Genomic DNA, 17,895 nt, shown 5'->3' with positions numbered 1-17,895 from the left:
TTATTACTGTATAAATTATTATTTAAAATATTTAATCTTTCTTACAGGTCCTTACAGTATGCGTATAACAATTTTTAAATTTTTATTAGTAAAATATTAAAAAAAATGAGAGATATAAAGATATATTATTTAAAATATACAAGCATAAATATTATTATTATAATGTACAAATTAAAATCTATTGGTGAAGTAAAATATTGAAGTTAGTTAAAAATGGAATTGCACAATCGGATTATAGGACAGGATAAAAAAAATATATTTAAAATTTTAAATTTTATGCTTAAGCATTAGCATAAGCATAATAATAATATAAATAAATTACATCTTACATGATTTTAAGATTTTTGGTTTTCTATAAAAGCATCTAATTTCCTATTAATTACCCAAAACAAGAAGTTTAATAAAGAAAAAAACGTTTTTTATCTACTCAACTCAAGTCAAGGTATTGTTTTGTCAATTGTGAATTGTCAACTGTCAACAACAATTATTAAAAAAAAAAAAAAAAAAACTCCTTTTACCCAATAAATAAATAGATTAAATAACAATGAAAAGAGTAAAAAACTCATTGCTCCTCTCAAGTTTCAATTTTATTTTTATTTTTTTATGAATTTTTACCAACTAGTTTTTGAAACATCAAACTTCCATTAAATTGGACAACATACCATACCATACCAGTGCAAACAACTTGATTGATTTACCCCCCAATAAATTCCCAATGCTCAATGGCAATATTTGCATAAGATGCAGCAAAGAGTTGTTGGGTAAGCAATAACAACAACAACAACAACAAAAACCCTATGAAAGAAAACCCTAACCCTAAGAAATACACCACTTTAATATCACTTCTCCTGTAGTACCAGAGATATTATAAGCAAAGCAAAGCAAAAAAGCCATCCATCCCCTCCTCCTTTAGCAGAGAGTACAACACGCATCTGCTGGAAATTCCATGCAGCTTTTCCCTACTTCTGCCTTTTGTAAATCTTTCCCAAGAATGATCGCAACACGGCTTGTACTGCTTTGCTCGGGTGAGCTTCAATCAACTTGTTTAGCCTGTCGTAGCTTTTGCTTTCATAACCTGTGAACACACCCTGTAACAAGAATCAACAAGTATCACGCACGGCATTAGAAAGTTCTAGTTTTAGTTTGATCTCTGTGCGTATGCTTGTACACTTTCAGCAGCTTGAAATTCTACAAATTGTCAATTTTTCCAAAAGCAAATGCTATGCTTGTAAAGTAGGGAAAGGCGAGAAAAAGAAACAACCTTATATATACACGAGAAAGAAAGAAAGAAAGAAAGAGAAAAACCATAAATTCCAATCCTAAAAGAATTTGCCTGTGAAAGTTCAGGATTGAAGGCAGGAGGAGGATACACACCTGAAGATTGAGATCATTATAAAGTTCCTTCACTTTTGCTATACGAGCTGGATCATCTATCCCATAGTTCTCCTGGAAGCATAAAATTCATCTCGTCTAATAAGCAAATCGAGTATCTATTATAGCAGAGGCTAAATAATGGAAGAACATGTCCTTACAAGTAGCAACTTCTTCTGTTCCTCATTGGAGAGTTCCATTGCTTTCACGACCAACCAAGAACACTTAAAGTCTTGAATATCTGTTCCAATCTGATAACGCAAACAATCAAGGTCAGATTTCTGGCTCTTTGGAGGAACGGATGAGAGACTGATAGTCAATACAGACCACCGAACTTACCTTTCCAATCACCTCAGGAGCTCCAAAACAGTCCAGGTAATCATCCTACAGGTTCATTGGCAGATTATTAATCAACACCTAACATGTAAAACAATAAGGCAAGGCAAGGCATGTTCTTTTGAATTGAAGAGGAAGGATTAGAAACTGAAAATCTTATAGCAGTTGGCATCCTTGCCTGCACTTGAAAATAGGTTCCCATTTCAATGAGTATGTTCTTTACGTCAACATGATTTTCCAAATTCTCACCCGACATAAGCAATGCACATGCCACCTGAACACACATGGTAACAGCAAGCATACTCAATTAGATTCACTGAACCTCGATGTATAAGCAGAAACTTCCAGTCTTCAACATAAGATATTGATATATCCTTTCACAAGTTGGACTTCGTATATGAGGCATCAACATTGCTTGTTAAGAAGTTTAAAGTATTTTGGACATTTGAAATAAACAGGATATGATCCTTTTCTTTCTTAGTAAAGTAACGTAACTCTTGAAAATATCGCCACCAAACACAGAGCAATTCCATTTGAAAAATATTATAAGATGGTGCAATTATTCCTGAAGAACAAAATCACATATTTACATATGAGGCCTTTTCAGGTTGTCAACTTCTTTTAACCAACCACCCCCCGCCCCTAAAAATAATAATAATAATAATAATAAGATGGTGGAATTATTCCTAAAGAACAAAATTGCATATTTACATATGAGGCCTTTTCAGGTTATCAACTTCTTTTAAACCCCCACCCGGGGAAAACCAAAAAGAAGAGGGTGGAGGAATAGGAACCATCATTCAAGAATGTGAGTTATTGATAAGAAGAAGATTTTTCACTCACTGGCAGATAAAATGAGTAGTAAGCAGTTTTGTACTGAACAATCCGGTGGTGACTGCACGTGACACAATCATTTTGTTAGTTACTAAAATGCAAATTTAGACATCTCATGGGATAGAAAATTGAATTAGGACAGAGTATAATTATTAGAATTCTCACTTACAGAGGCATTGAGTACTTGGACAAGTCTTTCTCTCCTTCAAGAGTGGTAATCAAATCAATCATCTGTCCAGATGCTGTCTGAAATTCTACCTGCACAGACGGGCATGGTTAATATTAGTTACAACTTACAACTAACTGACTGACTGAAATGACCATCATCATCTACACAAAGACAATCCAACCTCATTGAATAAATCCAGCAGGTCCACATAATAAGGCTTTCCCCTGAAATGTTTTTTGAGAATTCTAGGTATATGATTGCGAAGCAGCACACCATCATTGACAGCAATGAGACCAACCTAAAGAGAAATTTCAGAAGTCCATAACTCAGTCCAATAGAAATGAAAACCAGAAACTTGGAAAAAAAGAAAAAAGAAATGGAAAAAATAACAAGTCCTAAACATGTTAGTTGGGAAGACAGAAATTAATATCCCACTGTAGGTCACACACCTTTGGCACTCTGAACCAACATGGTTGACCTCTGCGTGTGTGAGAACCATCCATAATATCATCAAGGACAAGAAAATACGCTTGAAGCTGCAAGAATCATTGTTGTGAAGTTTTCAAAATTACCAACCAAAATAAAATGAAGTTCTAGATAAAATTCGAAAGAAGGAAAAGAGAATAGCACAATTTCTCACAAAGACATAAGGTGTTATGGAGCCATACCCATTCAATGCACCACCCAAGAGCACATGCAAGAAAAATTTCTTCACTGGTAAGGTCCTTTCCTTCATTTAGCAACTTGTAGCTATCAATAACAGACAGGCCTCGGTTGAGCTTTCCTGCAGATAGAAGAAATCAACAAGCTGTTGAATTAATAAAATACCTACACCTCGCTAAACAAGTCCCATTTTATGGAACGCAAAATTATTGCACAATAGGATCATGAAAATGAAGTAGGAATGTATGGGGATAAGATGATGGAACTTCTATCTTCTTACCTCCAGGGACATTGTAGTCCAGCATCTGCAACAATGGGTACAGAGACAATTGGGAGATGGAAGATTAAAGAGTCAGTAGGGTAAACTCAAAGAGTATTAGAAACAGTTGGCAAGAAAGCTGAATAATAATTACATAGATACCCACAACTGTTAAAATTTAAATCCACATAAATTTCTAAGCATTCTCATCGAGAAATTTGTAAGTTGCACTATAAATCTTAAAGTCCCTCTGTTCATGCCCGCATGTGACCAACTTATCAAAGAAAATACAAACTCAGACTCAAGCACATGGACAAATGCATCTATCAAGTGTTGGCTTAGATAGAATCTGATAGTGTTCCCAGAAAAAGGCTGGAATTTATTATAATAAAAAAACCTCTTCCTCACATCCACACAACAAAACTGGGCACACCAAAAAGGAAACCTCTGTATTGGTATTGATGTAGCCACAAGACAATTTCCAGTTCACAAGTACGTATTCACGCAAACAATTTGTCACATCAGACCAACTTTCACCGTTGGCTAAACATTTTCCTCCCCAATATCTTCCCCACTTCTTTCACTTGAAAATGAAATAAACCAATAAAGGTCCATATGGCATTTCAGTTTGAGGAGAGACAGATATACATTTCCTACAATCATGCAACAGATTCAAACGATTTCATGTGGAACCATAATTTTGAAGGAAAAAATTACATGCTTTTCATGAATAAATTTCATGAAATTTTCACTCTATTCTTCATCTTTCTCCAATTCTCTTCCACAAGTTCCAGAATCCAAACAGAGCCATAGAATCAACAATTTTTTTTCTACATTTGCACTTACAGAAAAAAAATGAATAAATAACTGGAAAACATAACAGAGTAACAATTGTTCTGTAAATACAATAGAAATCAAAAGAAAATAACAAGGAAGTAATTTTCTCAATTTTTTTCCTACTTTTTCATTTCCTGTTCTACTCTATAACCAAACACAAATCAAAATGTTATGATCCTACATCTTCCCTCCTTTCTTCAAATTCCAAAAAGGCATAATTTTGAAGCTCAGATAAACAAACATACAACGTCCTTAGCTACATGAATTTAGCTAGCCTACTATATCTATCAATGATCATATCTTATATAAGGTCCTTAAATATCATATCAAACCTAAGAGTTACCACAAGTTTTTCATGGTCTTCCTTTATCTATTTTTCCAAAGATTTCTTCCATTTCATCCACACTCCTTATTGGGAAGGGTAAAACTCATAGGGATCAAACATCATGAATTATAGGGAAGGGTAAAGCAATAAAAAAAATTAACAATTACAACATATTGTACAAAAAGTTGAATTTAATTACAACATATATATATATATATATATAAGAGGCATTCAAACAAAAAGAAATAGCAAAAAGTTAAACATTTCGTGCACAAACATTAGTCCATGAGAAGCCACAACACATAATCTTCAGAACGACATCATCTATATAATTTGATAAAAACAATAATGATATTGATTTAGAAAATCATTCTTCTATTTACTTCAACTCCCTTTGCATTAGATGGGAGGAAGTCAAATTTGTGTGGGTTTTAAACTGCATTGTGATATTTATCTATTATTATTATTATTATTATTATTATTATTATTATTATTATGAGTCTTTATAAAATATATCTCATGTCAAATTATAAAAGAGTAATTCTAGGATTTTAGTTGGATTAAGAATAATATTTATTTGTTTTACAAAATTAATAAGAATACAATACCAAAATCTATGTTGCACGGAAACACCTCCGTGGAGCCGTTTCCCCATTTTCAAAACATTTCTGAAATATTTTTTATTCTCGTTTCGGGCTCTATTTATGTCTATTTTTATAGAAGAATGATCGTTTACGCATTTCCATTTCGTATCAAATGCGTTTTCCGTTTTCGTTTCGTATCGGAAACGTGCAACCTAGATCAAAATAGCCAAATATTGATGAATTGATTCTCCTTCCCCCTCCCCAAACCCTTCCCTTCCATCACAGAACCCTCTCCAAACAAGCGCGAGGTTTTACCCTCCTCTCCTCTTGCCGTCCTTCCGCTCACGGCTCATCCAAAAAGGGGTAAGTATTCAAGATCTAATATCACGTAAAGGAAAGCAGCAAACCATATCCAAATCAATAAAAGGCAAGAATTATCGAAAGAGAGAAACGTAAATGCTTACTCGCTCCACCCATTGACGCGATGTTTCGGTAAAGTCGAAGGCAGGGTCGTGAAGCAGCTCCGATTTCAGCGTGGAGTACACTTCCAGAAACCTTGATTTCAGATCGCCCATTGTTCAGAGCGACGACTGAACGAGCTGAAGAATTGATGAGAGAGAGAAAGAGAGAGAGAAAGAGAAAGAGAGAGCGAGATCTGCTTGGCAGCGGAGCGAGGGAGGCGCCTTTTAAAGGTGAAGAGAGTGACCAAATAAAGCGCCGTCTTTGTTGAAGAAACAATCATTATATATATACAATGTACGGAATGAATATCATTTAAAAAAAAATAATAAAAATGATATATTATCACTACAAATAATTTAAAGTTATTTTATTTAGATGTGATAATATTCATGAATTTAAATGGCAATACAAGAAATCTTAAAAATATTTCGTGAATCTTGCAGATAAATTACAAAATATTATACATTACTTTATATATAATTACGATATAAAATGATCGTTTTAATGAACGAATTGAATTGCTCGATATCTTAATATTCGTGAATTTAAATGGCAATACAAGAAATCTTGAAAATATTTCATGAATCTTGCTGATATATTACAAAATATTATACGTTACTTTATATATAATTACGATATAAAACTATCGCTTTAATGAACGAATCGAATTGCTCGATAAAAACAAAATATTCATGTAAACAGCTGTCATTTTATCTCAATTACTTAAAAATTATTTTTGATTATAGAATAAGTTGTATCATAATAACTTATTTCATTCGGTCGAGATCTTTTATATGCAAAGTAAAAGTAAAATATAATCTACTCTTGCAATTTGTAGATATTTAGTATCTTCTTTTAAGAATTTGGAAAAAAGAAAAGTTCCATGTTGGGAAATAATACAAGGCAATATTTTGGTCCTTCTTGATATATTTAGTTTGCAAGTATGTATTTGTGAAAGAGACATAATAATAAATTATAAATTTATAGTTTAGTGGATGAATGCAATGCAATGCAATGCAATGGTAGAATAAATAATAATATTGGGATTGATTGGTTGGGTCACGAGTGGAGTGTACAACAATTAAACACGGGTTGATGGTTGACAGTTGAGACAAAACGTTTCTTTATTTGTTTATATTCAATTATGGCCGATGATTCCAAGGAGAGGGCCCCCCTGCCCTCGCAATCTTCACCAACCAAATCAAGCTTCTTCTTGCACCTACCTATTCTATATGTATTGCATTATTAATTATTCAACAGTGGCTGTGGCACACTTAGACAGACCCCTCTCCTTTGGGTTTTTGACTTTGGAGTTTGAGAAATAAAATAAATATATTGTAATTTCTCCTCCTATGAAGACATGTCTCTAGCAACAACAATAAGCTTGGGAGTAATCTCTTACTATTTCTCTATTCAAAGAATTAGATTTGATTTATTTTGCTGTAACAATGATCATCATGGAGAAGTAAAGTACAAAAAGAAAGAGAAGAAAGATAATGTAAAATGATTTTTTTTTTTTTTAGTTAACCAAAAAAAAAGGAAGGTTATATTGCTATTCTTGAAACATAGAGAATATTTTTATCAGTTAAATCTAACTTTGAAGGTGGTTATTGTAATTTTTCTTATATTTGATAATGTATATTTATAGAGCTGATCTGTTGTCCGACCCAAATTAGTAGAGGTTGGTGTGTAGGCTCCAAGGCTAACCCTGAGGATAGAAAATCAAGACAGTCATCTAAGGGCCCTCACCCAAAGTCGGTCCTAGGCCTAGACGACGTGAACTCATCTCATATTCAACTAATTTTAAGTTAAAAAATTTAAAATAATAGAAAGAATGCAAGGAGATAACTTTTATGAAAAAAAATGTCACAATTAATGTGGACAATAGAATAAATTTGATGTAACAAGATAGTATGTTGCCACTTATATATATAATATTACATAATAAAATATATAATAAATGAAAGAAATAATCAAGAAAATCTCATATAAAATTTTGCTTAAGGTGCTTAAAATTTTAGGATCAACCCTAATGGGCCCTCCCATCCCATGAGATTTATGCCCATTCTCTCAAATTGATCGTGTTAGGCAATTATTATCTTTTTCGACATAAATAATATAATAATTTTGTATATATTTATTAGGTATGAAAATCATTATTTCATTATCAAAATCGTGCAAGGCGTACTTGTAGCAAAATTATGTCAAATCATTTATTTAAAAACTCTTGGAGAGTAAAGTAGGCGAAAGACATCTATGAGCAGTCAGCAGTCAACAGTCAGCACTGTTTGACTCGAGAGAGGCAGTACGGATGGAAAAGAAAATTGACATAAACGTTTTATATCACTTCCCCCCCCAATAAGTTGTTTATTCTCGTTTTCAACATTGGATGGCTTGACAATTTATTTTACATATTAGTAATGTATTAAATTTAGTAGAAGATGTTTGTATTCATAATATTAATTATACATTATTTTAAAGTTTTACCTAAATTATAGATGTAAAATATTAATTAATATAACGTATATTAATAAGTCGCGGAGGATAAAATAAGTTATGTATATTTTAAAATTTATATTTTTTTATAAAACTTTAAGATGAATTATTAATAAAAGTATTGCATGAATAATAAAATATGTAATGACATATTTAAATATAAGGTATGGTCTATGTTGCACGGAAACATTTCATAGGAGTCGTTTTCTCGTTTCGAAAACGTTTCCTATTCCCGTTTCAGACCCTATTTATGTCTATTTTTTTAAAAAAATGTCCGTTTCCATATTTTCGTTTCCTATCGAAAACGTTTCTCATTTTCGTTTCCGTGCAACATAGAGTATGGTAACAAAAGTTTGATATTACATAAAGGACATTTCATTAGACTACCTTCATGTTTGATAAAATTACACAAGTTACCTTTTTATAAATAACATCAATTTCTCCTTACATTCATAATCCCATATTGATTTCCCTTGTCGTTTAAATATTGCCACTATTTTTTTATAAATGCCCTTATATTTATATCTCCACTTCATTTTATTCTCTTTCTTATTTGTATCTCACTAGTAATTAGCATGGAAAATCGTCAACAACAATGACTTACCTCTATTTTCCTTAAAAATGCAACAATAGTTAACAAGCAACCCTATTGACAATGGATTTGTAGAAGCCCCACATTTTGCAACGTGGAATCAGTGATATCAAATAGAAAATTAAGAATTATGATAGTAACAATTATTTTCGAAGATAATAATAGTCTGTCTCTCAATATTTCTATGTCTCGATAATAATGATGATGATGACAACTTAGGTCACTGTACTTGCCAAATTTGAGTTTTGCTTTGTTTTTGAATAAGACAAAAAACCACATTTTTTTTTTTTTTAAATCTTCGTATTTTCAAAGACAATTTGTCTTCGTTATTGATAAAACATAGATTTGGTTTTCATATTCAAATACTACAAAATACAAAAAAAAAAAAAAAAAAAAGTTAAAAGCGAGATTATGAAACCCATGTATGGGTTTCGTCGATTTTGGGTTTAATATGGAAACTCAAATTTGGGATATGTTTAATTTCATTAATTTTTTTGTTCGTTTGCTTGGTTTGATTTTGGTCTATAATTCCCTTTTACCAGTTCAATTTTATTTACTATGTCTAATTTGGGTGATTTATTTTTTTTTTTTTCTGATCAACTATTATAACAATCGACAAAACTTGAAAGAGAGAAATAGGGAAGAAAAGCGTAATATGATTAGGAATAATGGATTGTTTGAACCCAATCTCGACCTTCTCTTTAGGCCCAATCTTGGTCCTCCTTCTGGACCCAGCATTGGCCCAACATCAACCTGCCACAACATCAATGCAACTTCACTAGGTATCCACGCAGCTGTCTCAGATCCCATCCTTATTAATGCTGGATCCCATCTACATTAATGAGGATCTCATCACCATCATACTATTACCTAGGAACCTCCACCAACGCCGGATAGTCAATCTTATCACCTGCAAACGTACAACACATGCATATAGGAGGACATCTCATCCTCCCATATCAACCAGCTCTCTTCAGAGTTAAGGTATGTTCTGATCTCTGACATATTGATATATTATCTCTCCTTACTCTTTTACTCACTCGAGCGTCAAAGTGCTTGCAGGTGCCAGCTGCCTCTCAGATGGACTTGTCGTTGGAGCCCGCGCCCTGCCATTTTGATCCTGTCTCCAATCGTCTTCTTCTGATCAGGAAGGAACAAATAAAATAGCCTCTTATTCTTTTTTTAACGATAAGATAAATGAAATGTCATTTCTAAAAATACAATGATAATTAATATGATTTTACCAAATTTTATGAATGGTCTATAAATATAAGTACATATTAATCTCAATTACATACTGTTACAATCATTAAATCACGAATACAATCATTAAATTACAACGTAAATCAAATTTACCCAAACCAACAATAAGTTAGATAAAAAATTGTATTTTACATAAAACAAAATTTGAACCTTAAAAGCTCTAAATTAACAAGGTGTCTAACTTTAGCACTAAGTGGAAGCTTCGTTAACATAACTTGTGAATTTTACCTTTTATATTAATATATTAATAATAAAGTAAGAAAATGTGTTTATAATATATATATATATATATAATATGTTAAATTAATTAAGGGAGGCAAAAGGTCTGGGCAGACCCGAAAGAGACAAATCCTCCATTTTTGACATTTCTAATTGAGTTCTGACTAATTTGACAAAATACAAAAAAAAAAAAGTAAAAGGTTTTGACTTATTTAGCATTATTATAGTGAACATAATTGCTATTGGCCAAACAACACGTTAAATTACACACACACAAAAAAAAAAATTATAATTTTTGAAACTAATAAATGAGTAATAACAGAAAAAAAAAAATTCAAACTTTTGAGGCTTGTTCGAATGTAAAAACATTTTAATTTTCAATTATAATTTTATAACTAAACATGTCTTTATAGAACTTGTGTCTTTTTAAAGTTTTAATTTTATCAATTATTACAAAAATTTTAAACCTTTCCAATGTTACAAAATTATAAAACTTATGTTAAGATATAATCATGCGTGACATATGAAAAAATAATTGGGATTTGTACAAGGGTAAATTTCTCATATTATTTTTTAAATTTATTTAAATTGCATTGACTATTTATGCATTTTTTAAAATAGTATATACCTAAGACTCAATAAATTCATCATTTTCCTCTATATTTAAATATTTTTTATTTTTTCTATTTCACCCATCTTTCTCATCTCCTCATTTCCTTATCTTTATCTCCAAAAACACTAATAATCTAATGACAACTCAACCATAGCCATATCTCTTTATCTCGCATCCCATCAAATTCTCTTTCTCTCTCTCCCTTCTTTCTCTGTTCAAACAAAAATGAAGGGATGATAAATATAAGTTTAGGATTTTGACTAATTTGAAATTTTTAGATTAATTATCGGTGTTTATGATATATAACAAATGGAATCACTACGTGAGAATGGTTGAGTCAATAAGACAATAATAGATTTGCATTAGTGACTAATGATAATAAATCTATTCATATTCTCTCCCTCTCATCAAATAATAACAATAGATTTGGCTTTCAAGGTATAGCGCAAGTGATAAAGCTCTCAAAATTTTTTGGGAGTGATGAGGGATCAATTCTTGGTGGAGATAGAAATGCTCTATTTTGTGAAAACTAACTACATGTCCGTTTGAGAATATATAAGTTTGCGATTGCATTCGATTTACTCAGAAGGCAAATCAAGGGAGAAGGCCGATCTCCTCTAAGACTAAGCGGATGGAGTCTAAACACCTAAGTCATAAAATAATAATAATAATAATAATAACAACAACAACAGTAATAATCTAACAACAACTCGACCATCGCCATACCTTTTGTCTTATTGTCTCTTTATCTCGCCTCCCATCAAATTCTCTTTCTCTCTCTCCTCTTATTCTTTATTTGTTCAAACAAAAATGAAGGGATGAGAATGATTGAGTCAAGAAAACAATAATAGATTTGCATTAGTGACTAATGATAATAAATCTATTCATCTTTTCTCTCTCTCATCGAATAATAACAATAGATTTGGCTTTCAGGATATAGCATAAGTGATAAAGTTCTCAAATTTTTTTGGGAATGGCAAATAATCAATTCTTAGTGGAAGTAAAAATGCTTTATTTGGTGAAAATTGACCGCATGTTCGCTTGAGAATATATAAGTTTGCGATCGCATTCAATTTACTCAAAAATTGAATCAGCAGAGAAGGCCGATCTCCTCTAAGACTAAACGGACGAAACCCGAACACCTAGGTCATAAAAATAAAATAAAATTATAACAGTAGATTTTAATTCATTGAATAAAATTAAACCCAAGGCGTTCGAATTTGTTTGAAATTAGATGCTTCAATCCATCTAGGTCCGAGATTTGCAGGTGGCTGGTGATGCTAGCGATACCATCATCGACCATCTGCAATCTTTGTTTAATATTTTCTGCTTTTTATATTGACAGTGAAGACACAAATATTTTGGGAATTTAAAAAAAATATATTAAAAGTCATATGTTAATAACAAGAAAGCATGTGATCCACATCTATAAAACTGAAAGGAAATTTGTGCCATTTAAAATACAGAAGGCTGGTCAGTGCAATTAGGTAAACATAAGGATGGTTTATGAAACTTACCTTTTAGAAAATAATATTGCAACAAATATAAAAAAAATAAGACATTCATTAACAAAATTAAAACTCCAAAATAAATCTAAAATGGGGAAAAACTCCAACATTTTTTTTGGACTCATTTATCCCTAATAAATTCCATAATAAAATGTAAGAAAAGCTATGCTCATTGAAGAAAGCAACAATCCCGAGCTTCTGGGAAGATTTGGATAAAATTGCAAGAGGTGAGTAAGCAACTAAAAGCTACAGAAAGAAGAAAGAAAACCCTAAATATGATGCAGGGAAAGCAAAAACTACAAGGAAAGCAAAACTACAGCAAAAAATACAGCAATTAGCATCCTTTTTTTGTATAGTGCCAGAGATACAAGGAAGGCAAAGCAAGAAGGCCAGTTTCATTGAGTACAGGCATCACCCTTTCTCTCCATTAGGATTTAGGAGGATACAACCCTAATCTGCCGGAAATTCCATGCAGTTTTTCGGCCAACTTTTCCTACTTCTGCCTCTTGTATATCTTGGCCAGGAATGATTGCAACACGGCTTGCACTGCTTTGCTCGGGTGAGCTTCAATCAAGTTGATTAGTTTCTCATAACTCTTACTCTCATATTCTGCGAACACGCCCTGTAACAAGAATGAACAAGAGAGTCACTGCTGAGAATGTTGCAGTTTCATTCCCCTCATGCAAATGCAGAAGCTCGGAATTCTGCAAATTTTTCATTTTGCAAAAGCAAATGCTATGCTTGGAAGTAGGATTTGTACACAAAAAAGAAAAAGTGAAGGAGAGAAAAATAATTAAATAAACACGCTTAAATATATAAAAAGATGCAACTTGTAAACAGAAAGTTTCGTTCTCTTCTTATTTCCACAGCAAAAAATCCTATGTGTCAAGCATAAAACAATTTGCTTGTAAAATTAAGGATTCAAGGAAGGATGCACACCTGAAGATTGAGATCATTGTAAAGTTGCTTCACTTTTGCTATACAAACTGGATCATCTTTCCCGTAGTTCTCCTGGAAGAATAAAATTCATCCCATCTAAGCAAATACAGTACCCCATTACAGTAGAGACTAAAAATGGGAGAATATATCTTTCTTACATGTAGCAACTTTTTCTGTTCCTCGGTGGAGAGTTCCATTGCTTTTACGACCAACCAAGAACACTTGAAGTCTTGAATATCAGTTCCAATCTGATAATGCAAAAAATTGAAATCAAATTTCCGGCTCCTTAAGGAACCAACAAAAGATTAATAGTCGAGACAGATCAAAGAATTTACCTTACCAATCACCTCAGGAGCTCCAAAACAGTCCAGGTAATCATCCTACAAGTTTATTGGCAGATTATTAATCAACACCTTACCAGGTAAAACAATACGCAAAGCAAGGAATGTTCTTTGTTTGAATCGAAGAGGAAGGATTCGAAACTGCAAATGTTACAGCAGTTAGCATCAAAAGTGTCTTTTAGACATCACAAGGTTTCTTTGTTGTGCATTGGCGAGTCATGAACAGTGATGAAAAGAAACAAAATTATGCCATGCAAGTAACCTGCCTGCACTTGAAAATAGGTTCCCATTTCAACGAGTACGTGCTTTACATCAACATGATTTTCCAAATTCTCGCCTGACATTAGCAGTGCACATGCCACCTGGATGCACGTGGTAAAAGCAAGTAAACTCAATTAGATTAGCTGAACCACCAATGTATAAGCATAAACTTCAATATTAAACCTAAGATATTAAGATATCCCATCATGTTTTGGACTTTTGTATGTGAGGCATCAACATTGCTCATCAAGAAGTTTCAAGCATTCTAGACATTAAACAAACAAGAGATACACCTTTTCTTTCTTAGTGAAGCAACAAAATTCTTGAAAAATCACCACCAAATGCAGAGCAATTCTGTTTAAAAAAAATAATCAGATGTTGAAACCGTTTCCTATATAGAAAAACCCCATATTCACATATGAGGCATTTTCAGGTTGTGAACTTCTTTTAAACCAAAGAAACTAGATGGAGGTATATGAAGCATCCTTCAAGAACATGAGTTACCAATGTGATAAAAAGAAGATTTTTCACTCACTGGCAGGTAAAATGAGTAGTAAGCAGTTTTGTACTGAACAATCTGGTGGTGACTGCATGTGAATACAGTAATTCTGTTAGTTACTAAAACACAAATTTGGGCATCTTATGAGATAAAAAATCAACTATAAAGAAGCAAAATTATTAGAATTTTCACTTACAGAGGCATTGAATACTTTGACAAGTCTTTCTCTCCTTCAAGTGTCGTGATCAAATCAATCATTTGTCCAGATGCAGTCTGAAATTCTACCTGTGCAGCAAGTTTAAAATTAATTATAACTAACTGACTAAAATGATCCCTTCATCATCTAAAAAAACACAATCCAACCTCATTGAATAAATCCAGCAGATCCACATAGTAAGGCTTTCCCCTGAAATGTTTTCTGAGAATTCTAGGTATATGATTGCGGAGCAGCAAACCATCATTGACAGCAATGAGACCAATCTAAGGAGAGATTTCAAGTTCATAACTCAGTCCAATAGAAATGGACAGTCAAAACCATGTTAAGGAAACAGAAATTAATATCCCAATAGGTCCCCACCTTTGGCAGTCTGAACCAACAAGGTTGACCCCTGCGTGTGTGAGAGTTATCCATAATGTCATCAAGAACAAGAAAATATGCTTGAAGCTGCAAGAGTGCTCAAAATTACGGCCCAAACCCCAAAATAAAGTGAAGTTCTAGAAGATAAATCAGATAAAAGAAAGAAATTTCACAATTTCCCACAAAGACCTAAAGGGTCATGGAGCCATACCCATTCAATGCACCACCCAAGCGCACATGCAAGAAAAACTTCTTCACTGGAAAGGTCCTTTCCTTCGTTTAGCAACTTGTAGCTGTCAATAACTGAGAGGCCTCGGTTGAGCTTTCCTGTGGACCAAAAACATCAACAGGCTACGCCTCATTAAATCAATTCTTATTTGATGGAACCCAAAATTACTGCACAACAATGTCATGAAAATGAAGCAGGACTTTATTAGTATAACATTATGGAACTATTTCTTCCAACCTCCAGGTACATTGTAGTCCAGCATCTGCAACAACAGGGATATAAAGGCGATTAGGATAGAGTGAACTTAGAGGATTAAAAACACCAGACAAAAAAAATACATAATAACTACACACACACGCACGTCTCTCTAATTTAAAGAAAACAACGATATATCAAACCTCTGCCCCACTATGTGACGTTGGCTACATGAATTCTAGTTTGTAAGTACTTTTAATCTATGGTCTTATCTTCTATAAGGCCTTGTAGCTCATATCATATCTAAATGTCTCCAACCAAGATTTTAGAATTTAAATCCACATAAATTTCTTGAAGGCATTCGCATCAAGAATTCAAGTGCACAATAAATCTTGAAATCCCTAATCTGAGCAAGTTACCAAAGCAAATGCAAACGCACACTTAAGTGCACGCAAAAATGCATCTATCAAGTGTCGGCTTAGATATTATCCGATACTTTTCCCGACAAGTGGCTGGAAAACATAATCAAGAAATCTAATCCTTGCATCCATACAACAGAACTGGTCACACCAAAAGGAAATTCTTCAAATTCCAAAGAGATTATCACAATTCCGGGAAAGACATATAACATTGAAGCTCCGGCAAACAGAAATACAAGCAATTCCTCAACACGTACATTAAGCATCCGATACCTAATCTTTTGTGGAACGAACAAGATCCAGATTGTTAAAACAACATAATTACTGAAAGAGGGAAACAAGAACGCTTACTCGCTCGACCCATTGGCGGGATGTGTCGGTGAAGTCGAAGGCAGGGTCGTGGAGCAGCTCCGATTTGAGAGTGGAGTACACTTGGAGAAACTTGGATTTGAGATCGCTCATTGTTGTTTGGGAGAGAGAGAGTGAGAGTGGAGGAGCAGAAGGATGAGATCCGTTTGGGATTGTAGAGACGTGAGAGGTGCGGAAACTAAGGGGGTGTTTGGCTTACCCTTTTTTTCAATAGCTTTTAAGTTATATAAACCGCGCCGGCAATGTTTGGCTCCAAGTGGACCATATTTGTCAATTGTCATCACTATGTATAATATGGAAAAACTTCAAGCAGACCCCAATATTTAGTCTAATTATGAAAAATATTTTTGATACTTTAAAATATATAAAAATATTTTTAAAAGTTAATATAATGTTATAATTGTTTCTTCACCGTTAGTTAACACCCCATTAAACATAACAAAAATAATCAACATTGCCTTCATATTTTAATATTTTTTCTTATATTTTATTTACACTTACCCATTCTTAAATATTTCATTTATTATTCCATCTTTTTAAATAACAAAGACTATAATCATAGCAGTGGCATAGACGATAAACAACAATAGATTTATCTCTTTCATTTTTCTTCTTTTTGGGTTCAAACTCAAGATGAAGAAGAAAAACTCAAATTGAATTCCATTAAATTTTGTTGTTTTCTCAAACCTAAATTGGGTGCCATTGGAATCCTTATAGTCGTTTCATTTGAATTCTTTTTCTTTTTCTTATGGGAACTAGATTGGGTGTAATTGGAACCTCTATTGTCATTATTTTTCTTACTCTTTTTGAGTTATTTTTGTCTATATTCTAGATTTTGTTAAATTTTTCTTTTCCATCTTCTTTTATATTATGGGTTTGATAGAATTAAAATATGAATTTCATCAAATTTTTATTATTCATTTTTTTCTCTATTCTTCTTATATTATGAAATGAACCCATTTGGGTTGACGATGAACCCAATGGTTTTGTCTAGTGTTAATTATTTTTAAATTTTATTTTTAATTTTTTAATTAAAAAAGATACAAAAAGAATGAAGAATAAATTAATTATTTTACCTCTTTAATTAACAATAAGGATTGCTATTTCTCAAACATTAAGAAATTCCTCATAATTTTGCCAAACTTCAATAGCATTCTTTCCTATTTAGGCTACATATAGGTGTGTCAATAATTTGACTTGTTTTAACTTTTATTGAATAAAAACAATTTGAAATATAGTGACATAAAATAGTTGAAATTAAAAAGGAAATAAATTCAAAATGGTGTTTGGTTGCTGGCGAATTGGGCCCCTCATTTATTTGGATAAAATTTGGAAGTAACAATGGTCCAAAAAGTCTTTTGATTGTCCAAAAAGTCTTTTAATTTTTATATCTCTAATCATGAAAGTTGCTCCACATGAGTTTCAAGCCTCAATTTACTATGCAAGAATGTTATAATTGTCACAAGGGACATAAAAATCTTAAAAAATAAAATTTGGTAAAAATGTTGGAGGAAACTGAAAAAATGCCAGTTTAG

General features: G+C 32.5%; 2 protein-coding genes across 2 annotated transcripts; both read right to left on the bottom strand.

Moving 5' to 3' along the window:
* Positions 1-664: 664 nt before the first annotated feature.
* LOC127811338 (farnesyl pyrophosphate synthase-like) lies at positions 665-6,054 on the bottom strand. Its single transcript, XM_052351098.1, has 12 exons — positions 5,843-6,054; positions 3,654-3,678; positions 3,379-3,494; positions 3,160-3,246; positions 2,892-3,008; positions 2,711-2,799; positions 2,551-2,602; positions 1,886-1,981; positions 1,711-1,755; positions 1,533-1,622; positions 1,375-1,446; positions 665-1,088 (listed from the first exon to the last, which is right to left on the bottom strand). The coding sequence occupies exons 1-12, from the start codon at positions 5,951-5,953 to the stop codon at positions 960-962; spliced, it is 1,029 nt and encodes a 342-aa protein (XP_052207058.1). The 5' UTR covers positions 5,954-6,054; the 3' UTR covers positions 665-959.
* Positions 6,055-12,703: 6,649 nt separating this feature from the next.
* On the bottom strand, positions 12,704-16,570 carry LOC127811340 (farnesyl pyrophosphate synthase). The gene is made up of 12 exons (XM_052351099.1): positions 16,343-16,570; positions 15,615-15,639; positions 15,360-15,475; positions 15,149-15,235; positions 14,935-15,051; positions 14,768-14,856; positions 14,608-14,659; positions 14,078-14,173; positions 13,806-13,850; positions 13,629-13,718; positions 13,471-13,542; positions 12,704-13,153 (listed from the first exon to the last, which is right to left on the bottom strand). Exons 1-12 carry the CDS (start codon positions 16,451-16,453, stop codon positions 13,025-13,027), a joined length of 1,029 nt encoding a protein of 342 aa, XP_052207059.1. The 5' UTR covers positions 16,454-16,570; the 3' UTR covers positions 12,704-13,024.
* Positions 16,571-17,895: the final 1,325 nt, after the last annotated feature.

The sequence above is a fragment of the Diospyros lotus genome, chromosome 10 (assembly GCF_014633365.1).
Source record: "Diospyros lotus cultivar Yz01 chromosome 10, ASM1463336v1, whole genome shotgun sequence".
NCBI lineage: Eukaryota > Viridiplantae > Streptophyta > Magnoliopsida > Ericales > Ebenaceae > Diospyros > Diospyros lotus.
Note: the sequence above shows the minus strand (reverse complement) of the source record. Positions and strands in the feature narration are given on the sequence as shown.